This window comes from Callorhinus ursinus, unplaced genomic scaffold (assembly GCF_003265705.2).
Source record: "Callorhinus ursinus isolate GAN/ISIS: 27379988/994484 unplaced genomic scaffold, GSC_fseal_2.0 scaffold17, whole genome shotgun sequence".
In the NCBI taxonomy this organism is placed as follows: Eukaryota; Metazoa; Chordata; class Mammalia; order Carnivora; family Otariidae; genus Callorhinus; species Callorhinus ursinus.
In genome coordinates, this window is record NW_027397079.1 from 37,710,820 (window position 1) to 37,729,895 (window position 19,076).

At 36.5% G+C, this 19,076-nt stretch overlaps 1 protein-coding gene across 1 annotated transcript in view; it reads right to left on the reverse strand.

Annotated features, from left to right (window-relative positions):
• The window catches only part of ZMAT4 (zinc finger matrin-type 4), a 371,386-nt gene that overhangs the window by 133,991 nt on the left and 218,319 nt on the right, over positions 1-19,076 (reverse strand). The window contains exon 5 of the mRNA XM_025886243.2: positions 12,132-12,359. Coding sequence (XP_025742028.1) covers positions 12,132-12,359 — 228 coding nt within the window. The remainder of the gene's footprint in view (positions 1-12,131; positions 12,360-19,076) is intronic.

Genomic DNA, 19,076 nt, shown 5'->3' on the forward strand with positions numbered 1-19,076 from the left:
TACTTTTGTCTGTTTTTTTTCTTTCCCATATATCTAAGCATTTACATACAGAAAATACACTAAGACCTTCAAGTAGAAAGCTTTTGCAATATTTCACTTGCCACAGCAATCACAATGTATAGACTTCTTGAAGACAGGAGAATGTCTTCTTTCACATTCATCTTTATATTCCTGGGTTTATCACAATGTCTGTCACATAGTACATGCTCATTAAAAATTAGTCAAAATAAGATAGTGAACAAAAACATCTGTAGGTATGTTCTACTTTGAGTAAACCTGACATTTGTTTCATATACTTTTAATACCAACTTACAATCAACTTTATAGAATCCCACCTAATGCAGAAAATTAGGTCTGTCTGCAGCAGCTTTAAAATAAAAGAAAATATGACTGCTTTTTTGCATGGAGTTAAAGCTATAATTTTAGAAACAAACAAAATAGTTTTCCTATTTGTTGAAGGACGGTTTCTCCTGATTTTGCATCTTTTTGCAAGCATCCCTTCTTTTGTCAAATGAATGCATGCCACTAACAAAGCCCAGAGCTATTTAAGATCCAGTGTAACAGAGACATGTTCCTAGAACTTTAGGAAAACATTGTGCTGAGCTCTTGCAAAATACTATCCTAGTTCTTGAGCTTAAACTAAACAGTAGAGACCTTCAGTCAATACTGAAGAAAGGCCTTAAGGTACAAAGAGAGAAAAATAACTTGGTTATCAGCTTCACATAATACTGTCAGCTTTCTCAATGTAGCCCAAATTGGCAACTATAGATCAGTTAACTGGCTTGGATTTTGGTGGGTGTGTGTGGCTTCTGTCCTTTTCTTGGTCAACCCCTCACAGCCAAGGATACTGGTTTCATGCATCAAACTTGGGGCTGTCTCTAATGTATTAGCCAATTCTGAAATTAGAAATCCAAGTTGGTGTGTAGTTCTCCATTTAATGAGCACCCACATAATGCATAAATGGAGGCAGAATGATTCCATTTTAAAAGCCATGTTCATCTTTTTTGAAACCTAGTCAGTGATGATAAAGAGTTAACCAAGCTTCTTTAGACGGTGTTCCATTTATTAGCTTCATTAATAACAATAATGGACAAGAATCTGTCTTGGCTGAAGAAGGAATTGCTTTACAGGATGTAAATAGACTACTGTGAATGTTTGACCACATTCCTTGTTGGATTTGAGATTAAACAGAAATTTAAGTTATTACTCATATTATTCATTAAATTTATATCTTTTCCTGTTAGTGTTCTCAAGGCCTTGCCAAGGTGTCTTTCAGAATTCTAATGCCCCTGCTCCCTTGAATTTTGTTGAGGGGAAGAGTACACTGACTGGTACAGAGAGAAATATATTTTTCACCGTCCCACTTCTCCCCCCGACCCTCCAGTCCTCTCCAGGCCTTCACACAGGCTTCTACATTGATTTCATTTGGTTTTCTGGCTTCTTGAATCACCCCACTCCAGTCCATCACACCGTAATCCCCGTAAAGCACACATGGGATCAGCCATATCCCCACTCAAAAAAAAGAAAAATGTCTGTTGCTGTCAAAAGAAGTACAGGTGTGCCTGACATGCAAGGCTATTTACAATTTGGTTCTGATCTGTCTTCCCAGCTTTGTCTCACTTATGCATCTAACCCCGCTGAACTCGATTACTAATTATGCTCACACTTTTCCCATCTCTCCATGCTTTTAGTCATGCAGATCTCTTGGCTCTAGAGAACCTGGTCAACCAATTTCCATACGTATGATGCTAACTCCAAGTTGGAAGTAATTTCTCCTTGATTTTCAAATTCCAATGCAGTAGGCTGGAGTAACTCCTAAGCTCTCATTTCTTTTTCATATTTTGTGTTATATTTATTTCCATAAAGGTATTATCTTGCTCTCCTCCCCTTCTTCAGACTTTAAACCCTTTGAGATTTAGAAGACGAGTCAGACATTTCAATATTCTATATAACTTCAGCCACAAAGCCTGCACATAATAGACACCTAGTAACTGTGAATGAATGAATTAATGAAAATGATCTCTTCTATATCACACTATTTTCCCACTTCAATAATATGATGGGAACATGAGCCATTTAAGCAGTTGAATTATCTAACCCAAAATGTGGGCTCTGAGGATCAGAGTGAGTCTATATGCAACAGCTGAGGTGTCAAAACACATTAAAAATAATAATGCAAAAATAACCAGGTGTAATCTAAGCTGAGTATTTCCTTCTGGCACCTCTTCCCCTACCATTCAATTTAGAAATGTGTTCTATAATTATCATATCTGCTTAAAGGTCCTATTTTCTGCTGATTCTTAACTAAATAAAATACATACAGCTTTCAGAGATTGAAAATATTAGTACAAGGAATGAACTAATGTTTTTGTTTTAATTTATTAAATGCAATAAAAAGGCACCTAACTTGACATAGTAATTTTTTATTAAGTATTAAGCACTAGGAAATGTTCAATCATCAACTTGAGATGCATAATTCTGATTGCACTTAGAAACTGAAAAATATGGATTATGGTCTTTAAGTTAGTTAACAGGATAAGACCATTCAAATCCCTGGACATTCATTCAGGACTTTCTATCAGCAGTTGTTCTGGCTTCTGTCAGTGATGCAAAAAAGAATAAAACATGGACCACCCTGCCCTCAAGATTTTTTGACAAGACCAAAACTGGGTTAAAAGTATCAGGACTGATAAAACCAAATGCTCAGAGCTGGGATTCACGATTCAGAAGAAGGCTCTCACAGTAGTGTGGGATGTGGCATGGTAAGTTAAGAGTAAATCATGGACAGGCCCTGCCATGGAAGGGGTGGCTATCAGGGGCTATGAAGCATCATCTCTTCACCAAATTCCCCTGAACTCACATCCAATTTTTTTTTTCTCATTTTGTTCCCTTTACTTATATGCTCAGTGCTATTTTCTTTAATTCAAGTTGGCATAATTTCTCACTGGATTAAATTAATAGGCTTCCAAAAAATCTCCCTGTCTTCTGTCTACTTTCCTAACCCACCCTTCATGCTGCTGTCTATAGCAACTTCTTTCAGAAATGCAAATTTTGGGACGCCTTGGTGGCTCAGTTGGTTAAGCGGCTGCCTTCGGCCTGGGTCATGATCCCAGAGTCCTGGGATCGAGTCCCACATTGGGCTCCCTGCTCAGCAGGGAGTCTGCTTCTCCCTCTCTCTCCCTCCACTTGTGCTCTCTCTGTCAAATAAATAAAATCTTTTAAAAAAATGCAAATTTCCATCCAAAAATTTTGAAATCCCTCCCACAGCGTTCAGGGTTAAATAAAAGTATTCGACTCCTATCATGATCTGACTCTTATTTCTCCAGCTACTTCTCCCATTAATCCCAAACCTGACATTAAGCTCCAGACATACCATATAGCTCTTCAAAGGGGCCCTGTTTCCCTTGCCGCCACACCTTTTCATAGGCTCTATCTTCAGCCTGTAAAGTTGTCCCACTCCACTGGCCAACCTGAATAGCTTCTAGTTGTCTTTCAAGGCCCACCTGACACCACTGATATGAAAGTCCAGTAGCTTCACTGCTCCATTCCCACTGTCCCCTTTACATTTCCATACTTAAGCAGTATGGCTCTTCTACTTGCCTAATTAGACAAGGTTTAATCAGTGGCCAGAATCCTCTGTTCTAAAATGAAGACTTCAGTGTGTACTTGTTTAGGTCCATTTTTCCCATGAATCAGCTGCTCCTAACATGCCCAAATACACCTAATACATTCCAATTTAATAGCCCTGCTATTCTGCAGTAGCCAATATGCTGTTCCTGAGCTTAGTTTCCTCTCAATTCAATGACTGCCAAGAAATTTCTCTTCTCCAAAGTACTCACTCACCCACAGCGAACATCATGAAGGAAACATAGGTCAGTTGTTCTTTCCTTTAAACACTAAAGAGAACTACCAAGGCGTTTTGTTTTGTTTTGTTTTAGCCCTGAAAAACATAAACGAATGATGGATCTCTGGCCAGAAAGTTTTGCTACCCTAAAAATCTGCTAACAGCATGAGAAATGTAGCCTTGAACAAAGGAAGTATGTAAAGGGTGTATTCACAGGAATGACAGGAGCAAGACAGAGGGAAGAGACGTGACCTAGAGTGGAAATGAAGCTAGCCCATTGGTAGAGAAAAAAAGTGGATCATGTGGATTCACAAGTAAGATGAGCTGCAATCACCATGTGCACTTAGAATAAATCAAAACTCTCACAATGACCCATTCAAATCTGCAAAATGTGACTCTATCTAAACCCAATCTCACTTTTTACCCCTCTTATTATCTTCAGGCACTCTGCCGACCATTATTACTCAGATGTACCAAGCCCCTTCCCCACACAAGGCCATTTGCACTTGCTAATTCCTCTGCAAAAAATGAGCAGGCACTTCATATCTGGAATGAGCTCCCCCTCCTTCAGGTCATAGTCCAAATGTCAGCTTCTCTGTAAAGCTGTCACGAATCATCCCGTTTAAAGAAACCTACCTCTACTTCATTATTTATTATATCACCTCACTTTCATCCCTTTAGCCTTTGCTACACGCTAAAAATATTTTACTTCTTTATTTTCTGTCTTCTTCCCAAGATAGAGACCTTTTTTTCTCATTCACTGTAGTATCTCCAACACTTTATGCCTGGTATATAGTAGGAGTTCAATATTAGCAGATGAATAAAAAGTGAATGAATAAATAAATGAAAAATCAGAGAGGAAACCAAGCAATAACATATAACAAGATTTCTGTTTCTAAAATCTTGATTAGAACTTCTGTTTCCATCAACTCACTTGGAGATTGGGAGCCCACAATCAAGTTGTTAACTCCAATTAATTTGGTCCCCAAATCTTTGGAATCCCTCAGGCATATTGGATTGGCCAATCACAAAAGGAGTATGGTTGCTGGATGAAGAAAGGATGGTTGTTGGATGAAAGCAAACTTCAGATGGTATGGTATGTCCTGTCTCTGCTGACCCCAGCCATGATATCTATCAGAGAAGGCCCAGAATTTGGGCAGAGGAACACAGAGAGACTATTTTCTTGGTTCTAATGAAGATAGGCAGAAATCTCTGTTAGGTTTTAGTTTAAAAAAAAATTAAATCCTTGACTTGATATGTCTATTGCAAATATTAATTCCACCTGTAGATGAGATGCTTTTCAGGCTAAAGTCTACAAGTGTGTGGCAGAATAGTGGTTATTACATATGTCAGTGGTCCACTTGCTTTCTGACTGATTGTGGTAGTTTTAAAATGTCCCCACATTCTCTAACAATCCTCTCCTAAAAGATGGAGTCTGGAGTCTAATGCTCTACCAGCCCTTTAATATGGTCTGGTATTGACTTCTGATGAATAAAATGTGATGCAGTTGATGCTATGCAACTTTCAACCATTCTACCTGGTCTCTCTTAAATGTCTCATTCTTGGGAAGCCAGTCACCATAGCAGGAGCATCTAAGACAAATCCTGGGAAATGACCATGAGGAGAAAAACTGAGGCCTCCTGCCAACACATGAGTGTGTCACCTTTTCTTTCTTCTTTCATTCAGTTTTTTAAGTTTTCCAGAATCACCCAGCCAAGCCATTCCCAAATTCCCCCCACAGAAACTGGGAGATAATAAAAATCTATTGTTTTTTTAAACCTCCATACTTTGAGGTGATTTTTACACAGCAATACTTGGACTGGTTGACTTTGAAAACTGTTCATTTTTTACCCAGAATACCTTTCTTTCCACTGGAGCAGACTTTGGAGCAGACCCAATGCCCAAGCACCCCTGCACAGGTATCTTAGGTAACTGGAGATAGAGGGTTGTCACTGAATTATGGGACTAAGCTGTCTCCTGCCTGAGATATAAGCAAAGACCAAACTAAGATTAAGTGGGACAAAGTATGAGACAGATAACCCATTATCACCTGAAAGTCCACAGCAGAAATAACCCAAAGAGTAAAAATCTCTCACTCCAGTGTTCTGTTCATTTTGAGATGGGTCTGCTCTTTCTGACTCACATGCTACTTTAATGATTTGAAGTCTATATAAGCTTCTTGTATCCCTTAAAAATTAATCCCCATTCCCACTAGTAAAGGCAGAGACTGCATTATAGAGAGTAATAAATTCTAGTGACCCCTTAGAGAATATGTTTTCTCTTCACAGAACTTTGCTTCCCAACACCAGGCCCTTGTGAATAGTGAATATGATTTCTTTGCATTTCTATATTCACTCCAGCTGAGATGGAGTCAGGAATGTGGGGAAACCTCCTTTATTAAAGCCATATAAGGCATTTCGTAAGTGATTCATTACCAGAAAACTGAGAGTTGACTATGCCCATTCTATACTTTAGTCCAAAGCAAGTGTTATGCATTTAAAAATAGATAAGTCCCCAAACACAACTGTTTTTTTAAAGAGTTAATTATTCAGAGTTCTATTTAGTCAATGATGAGTCACTAGAAATTGGTGTGCACACAATCAGAAGTTGCGGGTCTAGCCATAGTTTAGAAGGGAAACAGTCATGTCACTTCTCTGGGCCTCACAATGCTGCTCTGTAAAAAAGAAAGAGAAAGAAAGAGAGAAAGAAAGAAAGAAGGAAAGAAAGCTGGAAGGGAGGAAGCGGGGAGGAAAAAGGAATATAACACAATGATGTTTGATGTCCCTTCCAACACTATCTGCCTCTTTATGCTCAGAAACATTATTAAATTTTCAAATGAGTTCCTTTACTCTGTATCTTCAGAAGAGAATTGCACCAGTTTCTAGTTTCCTCTGAAACAATGAAATAACCTCATTTTCTACCCTACAACATTTAAAAGAATAAATAATAAAGATCTGCAAAGTGTTTATTCTATTTCCACCTAACTATAATTTTATAGTTTATATTGTCACTATTTCTAAAGAAGAAACTACCTAATATCTGTGTTTTATGCTAGCAAGAAGAATTTAAACTATAAAAATCTCTAAAGTACTTTGTAATCATTGAATTTTGTAATTTCATAATTCAATGACTTCCTTTGTTTTCTACATTGTACTCTATATTCAGAAAAGGATGACTATTTTTCTTGTTAAATTAAAACTTGGAAGTAGAGACATCTGTTTTCTGGAACAAATAACACTAAAGTTGAATCAGTAACCAGGTTATGCATATTAATGACCATTTAGGCCAATCCCATTTAAAATTCTTTGCGAATCTACAAGAATAACTTTTAAACTTTGATTTCCCACATGAAGCAAAGGAAGGCAAGAATGTTAACACAAATATAGAGTTTCCAATGACTAAATAGTGTGAATACCAAAAAATACAAAAGGTGGAATTTCTTGTGCTATTTAATTATATACCAAGAATGGTAGAAAGTTATGTGTAGGTTACAGGAATCAAGACCAATATAGAAAAATCAACTGCATTTTCTATTTCAGTAATCAACACATAAAAATGAAATTTCAAGAAAAAGAATTTATATTAGCATTAAACAGAAAATACGTGAACATTTTTTTTTAAATGTGCAAACCCTTTACACTGAAAACTACAGAATGTTGCTGACAGAACTTGAAAAAAATCATAAATAAATATAAGATGTTCATGGATTGGAAGACTCAGTACTATGAAGAAATTAAATAAATCTCCCCAAATTGATATATAGATTAAATTCAATCCCATTCAATATTCCAACAAGCTTTCTGTGTAGAAATTGACAAGCTGATTCTGAAATTTATGTTGAAATGCAAAGGATTTAGAACAGCCAAGCAATACTGAGGAAGAAGAACAAAGATGGAGAGCTTGCATTACCTGATCTCAAGACTTCCATAATGCTAAAAGAATCAGTAAAATGTGGTACTGGCATAAACAAAACAAAGAAATCAATGGAACACAATAGCTCGGATACAAAGTGACTCATGTGCAATCAATAGATTTTCAATAACTGTGCCAAGATCATTCAATGAGGAAAAGAAGATATTTTAACAAATTTTCTGTAAGAACTTGGTGAATGCATGAAACAAATGTATTTCAACTCCTATTATTATCTCATACCATACACAAAAGTTAGTTTGAGATACATCATAATCCTAGATATAAGAGCTAAACCTATGAAATTTGTAGACAAAAACATGTGAGAACATCTTTGATCTTGAGTGCAGGCAAAGTTTTTTTAGATGTGACACAAAAAGCAATGATCATAAAAGGGAAAAAAGATTAATCAGACTTTTATAATTTAGTAATGTCTGTTCACCAGACATTTAAAGAAATGAATAGCCAAATTGCAAACTAGGAGAAAATATTTGCAATGCGTATATCTGACAAAGGATGTGTATTGAAAATATATGAAAAGCTCCTACCTATTACTCAATAATAAAAAGACAAACAACCAAGACTTTTTTAAAGTAGACAAAAGACATGAACAGATACCTCACAAAGGAAGATATATAAATGACCAAAAAGCACATTAAAAGTGTTTGACATCATTAGTCAACTTGGAAATGCAAATTAAAGCCATAATGAAATACTTTTCTACATCCACTAGAATGGCTAAAATTTTGAAAACTGACAAAAACAAATATTGGAGAGACTGTGGAATTTATTTATGTTGCTTTAGGGAATGCAAAAGAATGCAGCTACTTTGGAAGATATTTTGACCATTCCTTACATAGTTAAAAATACTCCCAACTTTATGACCCAGCAATTCTACTCCCAGGCATTTACCAAGATAAGTAAAACATATGTTGGCCAAAACAAAAACAAAAAAAGAATGTTCATGAAAGCTTTATTCAAAATAGCACACACACACACACACACACACACACACACAAACATCAAGAGGAGAATAGATAAACTGTGGAACTTTTGTATAGCAGAATACTACTCAGCAATAAAAAGCAAGGAGCTATTCTGCTTTATATGCAAGAAATGGATATATTTCAAAAACAATATGCTGTGTAAGAGAAGCCAGACACACACACAAAATACACACGTCTGCTCCTTTTATATGAAGTTTAAAAATAGGCAAAACTAAAATAGGAAAAGTGGGTCCCTGGAATGGGAAGTTGGATGAACTGGGAAGGGGCACGTGGGAGTTTTCTCAGGATTAATAAATTATATTTTAATAGGTGTGTGGGTTATACAGGTATTTGTATTGTCAAAACCCCCTGAACTGTATAACACTTAATGTCTGCATTTCACAGTATGTAAAATAGACATCATTTTTAAAAATTAGAAGAAAAACATCATAATTTCTTGTAAAAATCATTCAGCCAGGCTCCTTTTAGAAATAAAAATGATTATCATGTTAAGAATGTAGGCTTTTAGGTGATTTTTTAAAGTTTTTGCTTCCACTATCTATTCAGCAATTATTGAGTACCTACTCTGTGTCTGTCATTGTCCTAGGCATTTTGAACACATCAGTGAGCAAAACAGGCATCAATCTAACAATCTATAGGAGTAGAGAGGAAGACAGAAAATCAGGAAAACCATAATAAAGTAAGTAAATGGTGTAGTGCTTAAAAAACTGAGTTCTATGAAAGAGAGAAAGCCTGAAATGTTGCCATATTGTGCTTAAGCTGCATGACATGAGTGTTTAAAAAGTTATACCTATATTTACTAATTAGTAGTTTTTGTCCTTAGTAATTGATTGATAATGCATTAGAAGCATTCTAGAAATAGGGGTGTGTGTGTGTGTGTGTGTGTGTGTGTGTGTGCGCGCGCCTGTGCACGCACACTGGTTTATCTTCTTGCTTTATTCCTTAATAATTTAATGCCTGAATAGACATATATCAAAATGTCACTGGGGGGGTGAAAAGGTTGGTTTCAAGGACATTGTGTTCAATGCTAATCGCATCTCATGTGCTACTGAGTCATAGCCACATTGAGTTATCAAGTCAAAGAGCAGCCCTTTTTGTCTTCTGTATAAAAGACAAGCTGCTCAAATGTTACAGAATTCAGACGCCCAAGTCATTAAATGTGGTTGTACATAAAAGATGCAGCACTGATAATTCAAAATAAGCAAGAAGAATGTGCTCGAGAAATAATTCTTCTACAAGTCATAATATCTGGCACAAAACATAAATAAAGCCCTATTTTTCTCCTTCAGTGCCCTGCCGTGAAGGAGTCACTGAGCCAACTTGTTAATCTGCCAGTAACAGCAGATTTGTTTGGGAAGCAGATAAGTTTTGGGAAGGCCTTCAGCTATGGAGAGACTCTTTCTGTATTTTTTAACAAGACATAGACAGAGAATACAAGAAATCTCCCAACAAAAAGCAAAAGCACCAACAATTCAAAAGGCTCTGAGATGAAATTATCCAACATTCTGGAAGATGAAGCCCTGTGTTGTTTTTCTATAGCTAAAAACAAACCCGAAATAAAGTGTTTTTAATGTCTTGTTCTTATTTGTTGTTCTTAATTACATATCTTGGAAAAATCCATCTCTAATCAAGCTCTATAGATATACTAATGGACCTCCAATCCTAAATCTATACGGTATGAGACGATTCTTTCATGATAACGTGTGTCTTTGCCAGCTACAGCTTATGCTTTCCTGCCTCTTTGCCTGTATGTATATGAATCTGCTCACTTGGACAGCCTGCTGAAATGCTACCTACATTTCTAGTTCCCATTCAGATCCTTTTCCTGGATGAAGTCTTCCTCAACCAACAAAAACCAGAAGCAACTTGCCCCCACCCCTACCCATTCAGCTCACAAAGCATGATTTTCAGTCCCACTTTTCTGGTCTAGAATTGTACCAGCACATTTCCTGACTACAACGACCTCTCTTGGGAGGCTCATAGCCCAGTTAGAGAAAGAATTGTAGGCTACACACAGACCCCAGTTAAAACTCAGATTGCATTCTTGAAATTCTCAAAATTGAATTGCAAATTTTGTTATTAGAGCTATTATGAATAATGATTCTTGGCCAGCCCATAAAAGCTCATCTAGCCCACATAACACTTGAAGTATAGTATTCATAGCACCCTTTTCAAAATTATTTTCCTGAAAACATGTATTTTCTCAGAAAAAAATATTTTATATGATTCTGTTCTACTCATACAATGCCAACACGAGTTGATCAAAAATGTTTAGGTGATCAAAAAATGTTTAAGTGGTTGTTGATGATGAAAGATTCTATCAAATCCCACGAATTGGTATATGTCCTCCTAAGGAATCCACAGGAATGATCCTCCCCTATGGTTCCTGAGTCTCTACTCAGCAGCTTCTGTGAAACCCCGTATGAATTTCAAATGCTGCATTCTTTCTATCACTTGAGAAAACATCTGGAAGGGTGCAGTGAGGAAGCTGGGTATTGACCATATGGCGGAACCATCTTACCTCAGCTTCCTAGATATTTCTATTAAAGGGACTTGGGCTTGTTTTAAGCTATTAAATAGAGTCAACATGCTGCTTCATTTGGGTTGGATTCACAAAAGCACGTAAGTTTTAATAAGATAATGCTATTTGGCCCTTTTAGCATCTTCTCTCATGCTGCTCATGTACTAAAGCATTCAATAGCAAAGGTGTTTAAAGATAAAGCAGAGGTACGCCTGGGTGGTCCAGTCAGTTAAGCATTTGACTCTTGATTCCAGCTCAGGTCATGATCTCAGGATTGTGAGATAGAGCCCCGCATCAAGCTCCGCACTGGGCATGGAGCTTACTTGAGATTCTCTCTCTCCCTTGCCCTCTGCTCCTCCACCGCCCCCCCCCGTCCTTCTCTTAAAAAAAAGGTAAATCAGAAGGAAAATATCTGGTTCATATATGGGTGGCTTCAATCTGAAAAATGTCAATAAAAATATGGAAATAACAGGGCGCCTGGGTGGCTCAGTTGGTTAAGCGACTGCCTTCGGCTCAGGTCATGATCCTGGAGTCCCGGGATCGAGCCCCGCATCGGGCTCCCTGCTCAGCGGGGAGTCTGCTCCTCCCTCTGACCCTCTCCCCTCTCGTGCTATCTCTCATTCTCTCTCTCTCAAATAAATAAATAAAATCTTTAAAAAATATATGGAAATAACAAAGAGTTTGAAATGAAGGAGATTACAAAAATTAAGCTAGTTTTCTGCTCATTTCCTTTTCCTTCTATTCCTTTTAGATGAGCCTAGATTTTTCCTTAGTAATCAATGCTGTCTGTGAAAACACAATCTTTCTCTGAAAGCCCAGTTCTGTGGCAGAAATTAAGAGTTTCTCTTACCTCTTAGTTCCCCCATATCCAGAGTTGTCCCAAGTTGTTCTAATAAAGCAACTCTTGCTGCATTCTTTTTGTGTTTCTTGCCATCATAATGTTGCTGGGCCATGAGAGGATTGTTAAACCAGGCTGCACAGAGCCCACAGTATCTGTCTGAATCTCTTCTTTGATAGGGAGATGCAACCACTGGAGCAGTGTCCACCCTTGGAGGCTTAAGTGAGTTCAGGGGTGTTGCTGTGAAGGAAAACAACCAGAGAGAACCACAAGCCAGGTTAGTCCATTACTGAGTATACTCATTTTCAATAGCTGAAGATGGAAGAGTCTCATGTTCATTCTAGAGCTGGAAATCCAGAGTTTACTGAAAGCAGGAAAATGATTTTTGCCAGTCCTCATTTTTTAAGCTGGAATACAACTGAAAATTCCTAATTTATTGAGATCAGATTTCTCACATTGTTCTGTTTAAATCTGATAGTTTAGGAGACCATCCCTTGGGTAAAAATGAAGATTTTCAAAAATAAACTCTTGGAGGTAAGGGAGGAATCCATTAATCAAACTGCAGCCAAAACTTAAAGTAAACATGGAACAATAATGGCTTGAAAGATTCTGAATGAATGAATTAGACATATGTATGTTAAAACTGGAAATAACCAATAAATAAAGGATTTGCCCAAGTGATAGAAGCAAATCTTTCAGTTACAAGGACTGTATCAGTCGACAAAATCATGCTAATTTTATTGCCAGTTTCTTCGGTTTACTGTGATAGGTTATTTTCAAGCATACCTGCTAAAATTGATGTTGAAAGTACAATATTGTTTTAAAAGACCAAAAGACAACAGTATAGAACAGATGTTGCTTATCTAAACTGAAAAGGCATAACATCACTATTTTAAAATTGCACAGCCCCAGCTATTAATTTAACACATTCCATTGTGAGCTTTCAGTTATTTTTGGCCCAGAAGCAAAAAAGAACCTAACTTGAAGGAGTTTACTAACAGAAAGTAAAAATAACTTCTTTCTGTATTAGAATATACAACTTGCTTTCATCCTCACAGTAACAATGACTTAGTTACTGTTCCATATCTCACACGATGGACTTCAGAGATGCCGAATCATTCACCGGATGATGACATATCTAGTTATGGTAAAGGCAGGACTCCAAACCAAATCCTTAATTTCCAAGGCCCATGTTCCTTACAATACCTCTAACATCCTTTTTATACTTCTTAATAAGCAATTTTATAATAAGCAAATTTATATATTCTTCTAGACCTCAGTCATCTTTGTTCTACATAGAATTAAATTTCATTTTGGAAAAAGGTTCTAATCCAAAATATTTTACAAAAGAAAAAGCACTTGAAATTCTCATAAGGCCCATTAGTCACAATGCAATATAGCAGCACCTTCTGCTATGTAGGAGTGCAGTTGGCAAAACCATGAATATTAGGGTCATTCCAAGGAAAAGCTGAAATCTGGAACATCAATAACAAGTAAACACTTAATCAACTCCCCAAGCTTTCAAATCAGTTTAATGTGGGCTTTTTTTTTCAGATTAAATAACAGATATACAAATAAATACTTGCTAAATAACATTTTGATTCAAGAATGATTGGTATTGTAGCAATATCTTGAAAAAGTCTTTTCTTCTCTATCCAGAGATTTCATCAGATAGGGAGGTTTTAGCTAGCTTAGATGAAATTAAATGATACTATTTCTATTGGGACTTAGAGAAGTAGTATGTCTTTTAAAAGCCTTATTGCCAGATTCAGTCATATATCACCATGTGAAAATAAAGCTCAAAAGTGGGCCATAACACCCCAGCAGCCACCCAGTATCATCTGTCATGACTTAGAAATGCTAATAAAAGCTACAAAGTTGACCCGTATGTAAAAGGACTTCTACCCACTTTTCTAAAGAAAATTGAATCTTGTTTCCAAAGTTTCCTGCAACCTTATCAATTTCTGAGGATTTATATCCATCTATTGTTTTTTATGGCAATGGAAAACCTATCAAATGTCTGCCATCAGAATGAATGCTGACTCTTAAAGCATAACTTACTTTTCTCTAAACCGGGCCCTAAAAAAACATCTGAGTCAATTTTATCTATTGACACCCTACATACCACTTCTGGCAGGAGTGATGCAAAATAGAATATCCATCATATAAGATAATCTTATCTTTCATACAAGAAAGTAAGTTAATGCTGCATCTGTATTATAGCTTCGTCTCCTTAATACAGCTCCAAAGTTTAATTTTTCTTATGCTCTATTTCCAACTGTCACCAATCTCAACCCAGTTTATATTTCCTACAAAGGCAGCAACATGAGGCAGTGGAAACCACCTTGACTCAAAGTCAGAAATCAAGACTGGGTCGGACTCCATCACCCACCAAGCTGTGTGACCTTTGGCAAACCTCTGATGTCTCTGGTTTCAACAAGGTTAAAATTCAGGGTTACCATTTCTTTAAAACCCATAGTGTAGGGATGGAACAAATTATAGAAGCTCTCTCTCACTCTTTTATGGCTTTGACTGGATGTCAAATAGTGAGGTTATATGGGAAGAGAGCAGTTTCCAGGTAATAATGCTAAATCTGTGTGTGAGCATGGATCATAACACCCATAGTTCTTTGGCAAAAGTATATAATTCTAATAAAATGAATACAAAGTAGGGCAAACATTACTGTTTGGTTTGAAAACATGTTTGTGACAAAATAGTTGATGTATAGTTTATTGTTATTTAAATTTCATGCTTTATATTTTTATTTTAATTGCAAAAATATTTAGCTAAATATTGACTTTACCTCCTCTCTTTACAACTTAAAACCAAGAGTTCATTCATCAAAACCAGTAGTTTTCAACCTTCGGCAAGCATTAGACTCAGGAGGAACTTTAAGAATCTCTAAGTCCAGGCTGTCCCCAGACCAATTCTGTTCAATTACATCAGAATCTTGGGGTAGGAGCCAGGCATCAGGATGCTTTAATGCCCTCTTCCCACACCACCCGGTCCATGTTTCCAAAATACAGCTAACGTTGAGAAGCATTGATACAAATATTGCCAGACTTTGTTTGAAAATAACTGTATGATCGTCCTCCTAGATCTTCAAATAAAAGAAAGTCACGTACTACATCCCACAGCAACAGGGCCAATTATTTTGTAGGCAATGACTGAAATGCCACATCTTTATCTATGAAGCAGAAGGAAATAATAATCACTTGGCATTTTTTTAAAACCCTGATCAATTTCTCCATTTCTCCAAGATATAAAAGTTTCTCCATAATAGCAGCTAATGTTATAAATTAATATTATAAAAGTTAAATAACAATTCTGATCCCTTATCCCAAGCAGAAATTCATATACATATTGAGCTGCTGAGGCACGGTACCACCTACTTTGATTGGCACCATCCCCAGCCTGGTCAACCATCTCTCTCCTCCTAGCTAAACACCTGCCCCTCAGGGTGCTGTTCAGTCCCATCTGCTCTGTGAGGCCTTGACAACCCAAGCAAGAAGTAGTTCTCCCTCCTCTAAACTCAAAGCACTTATCAACCGCACAATTCATTTGACATTTCTTAAAAAGCGCCTTATAATCTTAGTTGTGTACACCTGTGTATGTGTGCATGTATAAGGGAAATTAGAGCATAACACTTACACTTCAATACTTGATATTTTGGTGTGTGCTGTCTTCTCTAATACATGTCCACAATCCCTTGTTTCAATTCAGAAAAAAATCAAAAGCCTCTAAAATTCAAATTTTTCTTCATGATTCATTTTTTATTAAAACCTGACCTGAATTCAGAAGAGGCTATTTATAGTCTTTATAGAAATATATATATAGTTTATATAAATACTACATATATATTTATATAAGTATATATGAATATAAATTTATAAATAAATTAAATAAAGTAAAAATGTGAATAAAATATATAATATATATTATGTGATATATATAATCACTTAGTGTAAACATACATACATGTTGCAAGAGATTTATTAATGTCTCTAAACATAGAGTTCTGTCTTAGATCTATTGAAACATAATATATGGTATCTGTACCTAGTTACATACCTAAAATCCTAAAATTTCTGATTCTCAAAATACATTTAGCCCCCAGTATTTTGAACAGAAGATCATGGATCTGTAGCCAATTCAGAGTAACTGAAATAAACTCAAGTTGTTCTAATACTTGAGACAACTGAAACAAGTCAGTCTCCAAAACTTGATTTCTAAGAATTACCTGACATCAATCATCTTCAATATCCCTTTTATGTCTTGCATCATGTTTGTCAAGAAGCAAATTCTCAACAGCTATTTATAGACTGTTGGCTAAGTTGTCTTGAATAATAGTGTAGAATAATATGCATCTCTGTCCTATATTTGTTTCTTTCTGGTAGAATAACCTCAGTTGATCTAAGGACAAAAATACTTCCAGTGCACCTGGTGTGTGCCTCTCTCGGAACACTTCCTCACTCTGTAATGTAACACTGTGTACAACCAGACTCTCCATGAGTCAGCACGTTGCATGATGCCACTCACATAATGTATATAGCCCATGCCTTTTGCTAAATGAATGAATGGATGGATGGATGCTCTTTGCATTAGAAGTGAATAAAGTACCGGTAACCAAGAGTTTTCTTATTTCTTCTAAATTGTGTCATTTAGGGCTTGAATTCTAGTCAATATAAACATAAATACTAGAAACCCAGTGACAAGATTCTGAGTAGAGGTGTGTGTGGGGGGGGTGAAGGCTAAATTGTAGAAAGGCAACATATCCAAGTGTAGACACATCCCAGTTCCTGTCTTGTGGATTCAATTGGATATACAGGAAGTCAGTATTATCTCAAATTTCTATTTGCTGGGGTGGCCTATTTCTACATATTTTTTAGAGAGCTCAAATTATGTACATCATTCTGGAAATTTTACTTTCAAACAGGAAACCATTTACTCTGTTCATTTAGCATGGCATCTAAACTCCTCACTCCAAGCTTCTGGCTCAGTACCACATCCCAGTTTGCCTGGAACTGACATGGGACTTTCCAAGACAAATTGGAATGAGTTGGCCACCCTAGCTTCTGGGGTCAGACCTGATTTAACATCACACCGGAGAGATGGATTAGTAAAAATTTTGGAAATAATTGCTTGGGAGACTAGAGCAGGTCTTCTTTCAACCAACCAGACAGGATCTAGCAACAAATCTCAAAGTTTTACTTGTCAGATCACCACATGGGTGTCCTTAGCCAGAGAAGGGGATAACGCAGTCAACAGGCAATAGTATTCTCACCTGCCTGTCTGCCCTCTGGACCATGGCCTCAGAGTGAACTTCAACTCCAAAACATGCAACTTTCACTGACATTCCCTACTCTCTCTCTCTCCCCCATCTCTCCTCTCCCTTCCTCCCTTGTCCTTTTCTTTCTTCCTTTTCCACTCATTCCTGATGCTTTCTAGGCTTTAGGATAACAAAAATTAGTCCATCCTCACAAAGGACTTACCGAAATAGTTCCAGGAATTTACGTCTTTTAAAGTATGTGGCTTTCTCACCTAAGGTTTTCTTATCCATAATATCAATTCTTCAAGTTTGTATAATATTGTGCAGTTTATTCTATTCTGTCTGTTCCATGTATTTTCTTATTTAAGTTGTCCTCAAATCCTGTTTTACCAATGAGGCAGCTTGAAGCTCAGGCAGATAAGTCAACTATCACAGGGCCCCCTAATTAATAAGCAGCAAAGACAATGGCAAAGACCAGATCTTTTGACACAAAGACCAAGCACCATATTTTAATGCCAACTAGTTTCTAGTAATGCTGAGGAAGTGATAGGTCAAATAAACAAACAGAGTAACTATAGAGTCAGAACACATTTCCCAGGCTTCAACATCTGTTCTCAGTGGGGATTATTTGGAAATATGCATTTTCTCTAAAACAATTTTTCCAGTTTTCAGTCATGAAATGACTGATCAACATGTCTTTCTGTGACATGTTCAACAGTCTTTCCGTTTTTCTCTTTTTTCCTACCTTAAATCAAATTAATTACCTCAGGAATCCTTTAGCAAGTATCACCGTTTGTTGGTTTGGTTTTTATTGTTGTTGTTGTTGTTTGGTTGGTTTTGTTTTTTGGTTTTGTTTTTGTTTTGCAAATGCTGTTGATAATTAAATTTGACTGGGCCATTCAGCTCCTGGCTGAGGAGACAGCTGTCAGTGTGGATGGACAATTCAGTCTTCCAGGCTCTTCTGCTGGTAAATGCCTCAGCTCGATGTAAACTGAAAAGTCGAGGCTCAAAATGTACATTTTCTTTGTATCTCTAGCAGAGGACAGGGCCTCTTGTGATGAATAAAGGAAGAAAAAGACTAGTAAATTTCAGTTAATATCAACTTGGTGGATCTTCATGTTTTCATAAATGGCTTATGATAGCTACGTTTTAAATCTTGAATGATTTCTTTAGACTTTACAGGGTTTAAAACAAGTTAGATGTTCATATGTGCGGATAGATGAAATAAATTGTGGGCATCTATACTCTGAAACACCACAAAACAATTGAAAACACATTTTAGAAAAAAAATATTTAGTGACCTGGAGAAATGTTCAGGATATAATGTAAACTAAACTGTGTTTATATGTAGGGTACAAACCTAATTACTTATTATTAAATTATACACACCCACCTATTTAAAACTATATAAAGACCAGAAGGCTATAAATCAAGCTCATAGCAATGGTTATTTCTTAGTTGTGGATTATGGTGATTTGTTTTATACTAGAGGATATATACTCTTGATGAAGAGGGAAAACAATTTTATTTTACAACTTACATATAGGCCACATTTCATGCTAACTTGTTTTAGTGCAAAGTGGAGAAAACACTGCTTAGGGGACGTGTGGTGCTACAACCGGGTCTTAAATTAAATCGCAGAAGATTTTATTTGCAGTGATTTATTTATTAATTTATTGTTGATTTGG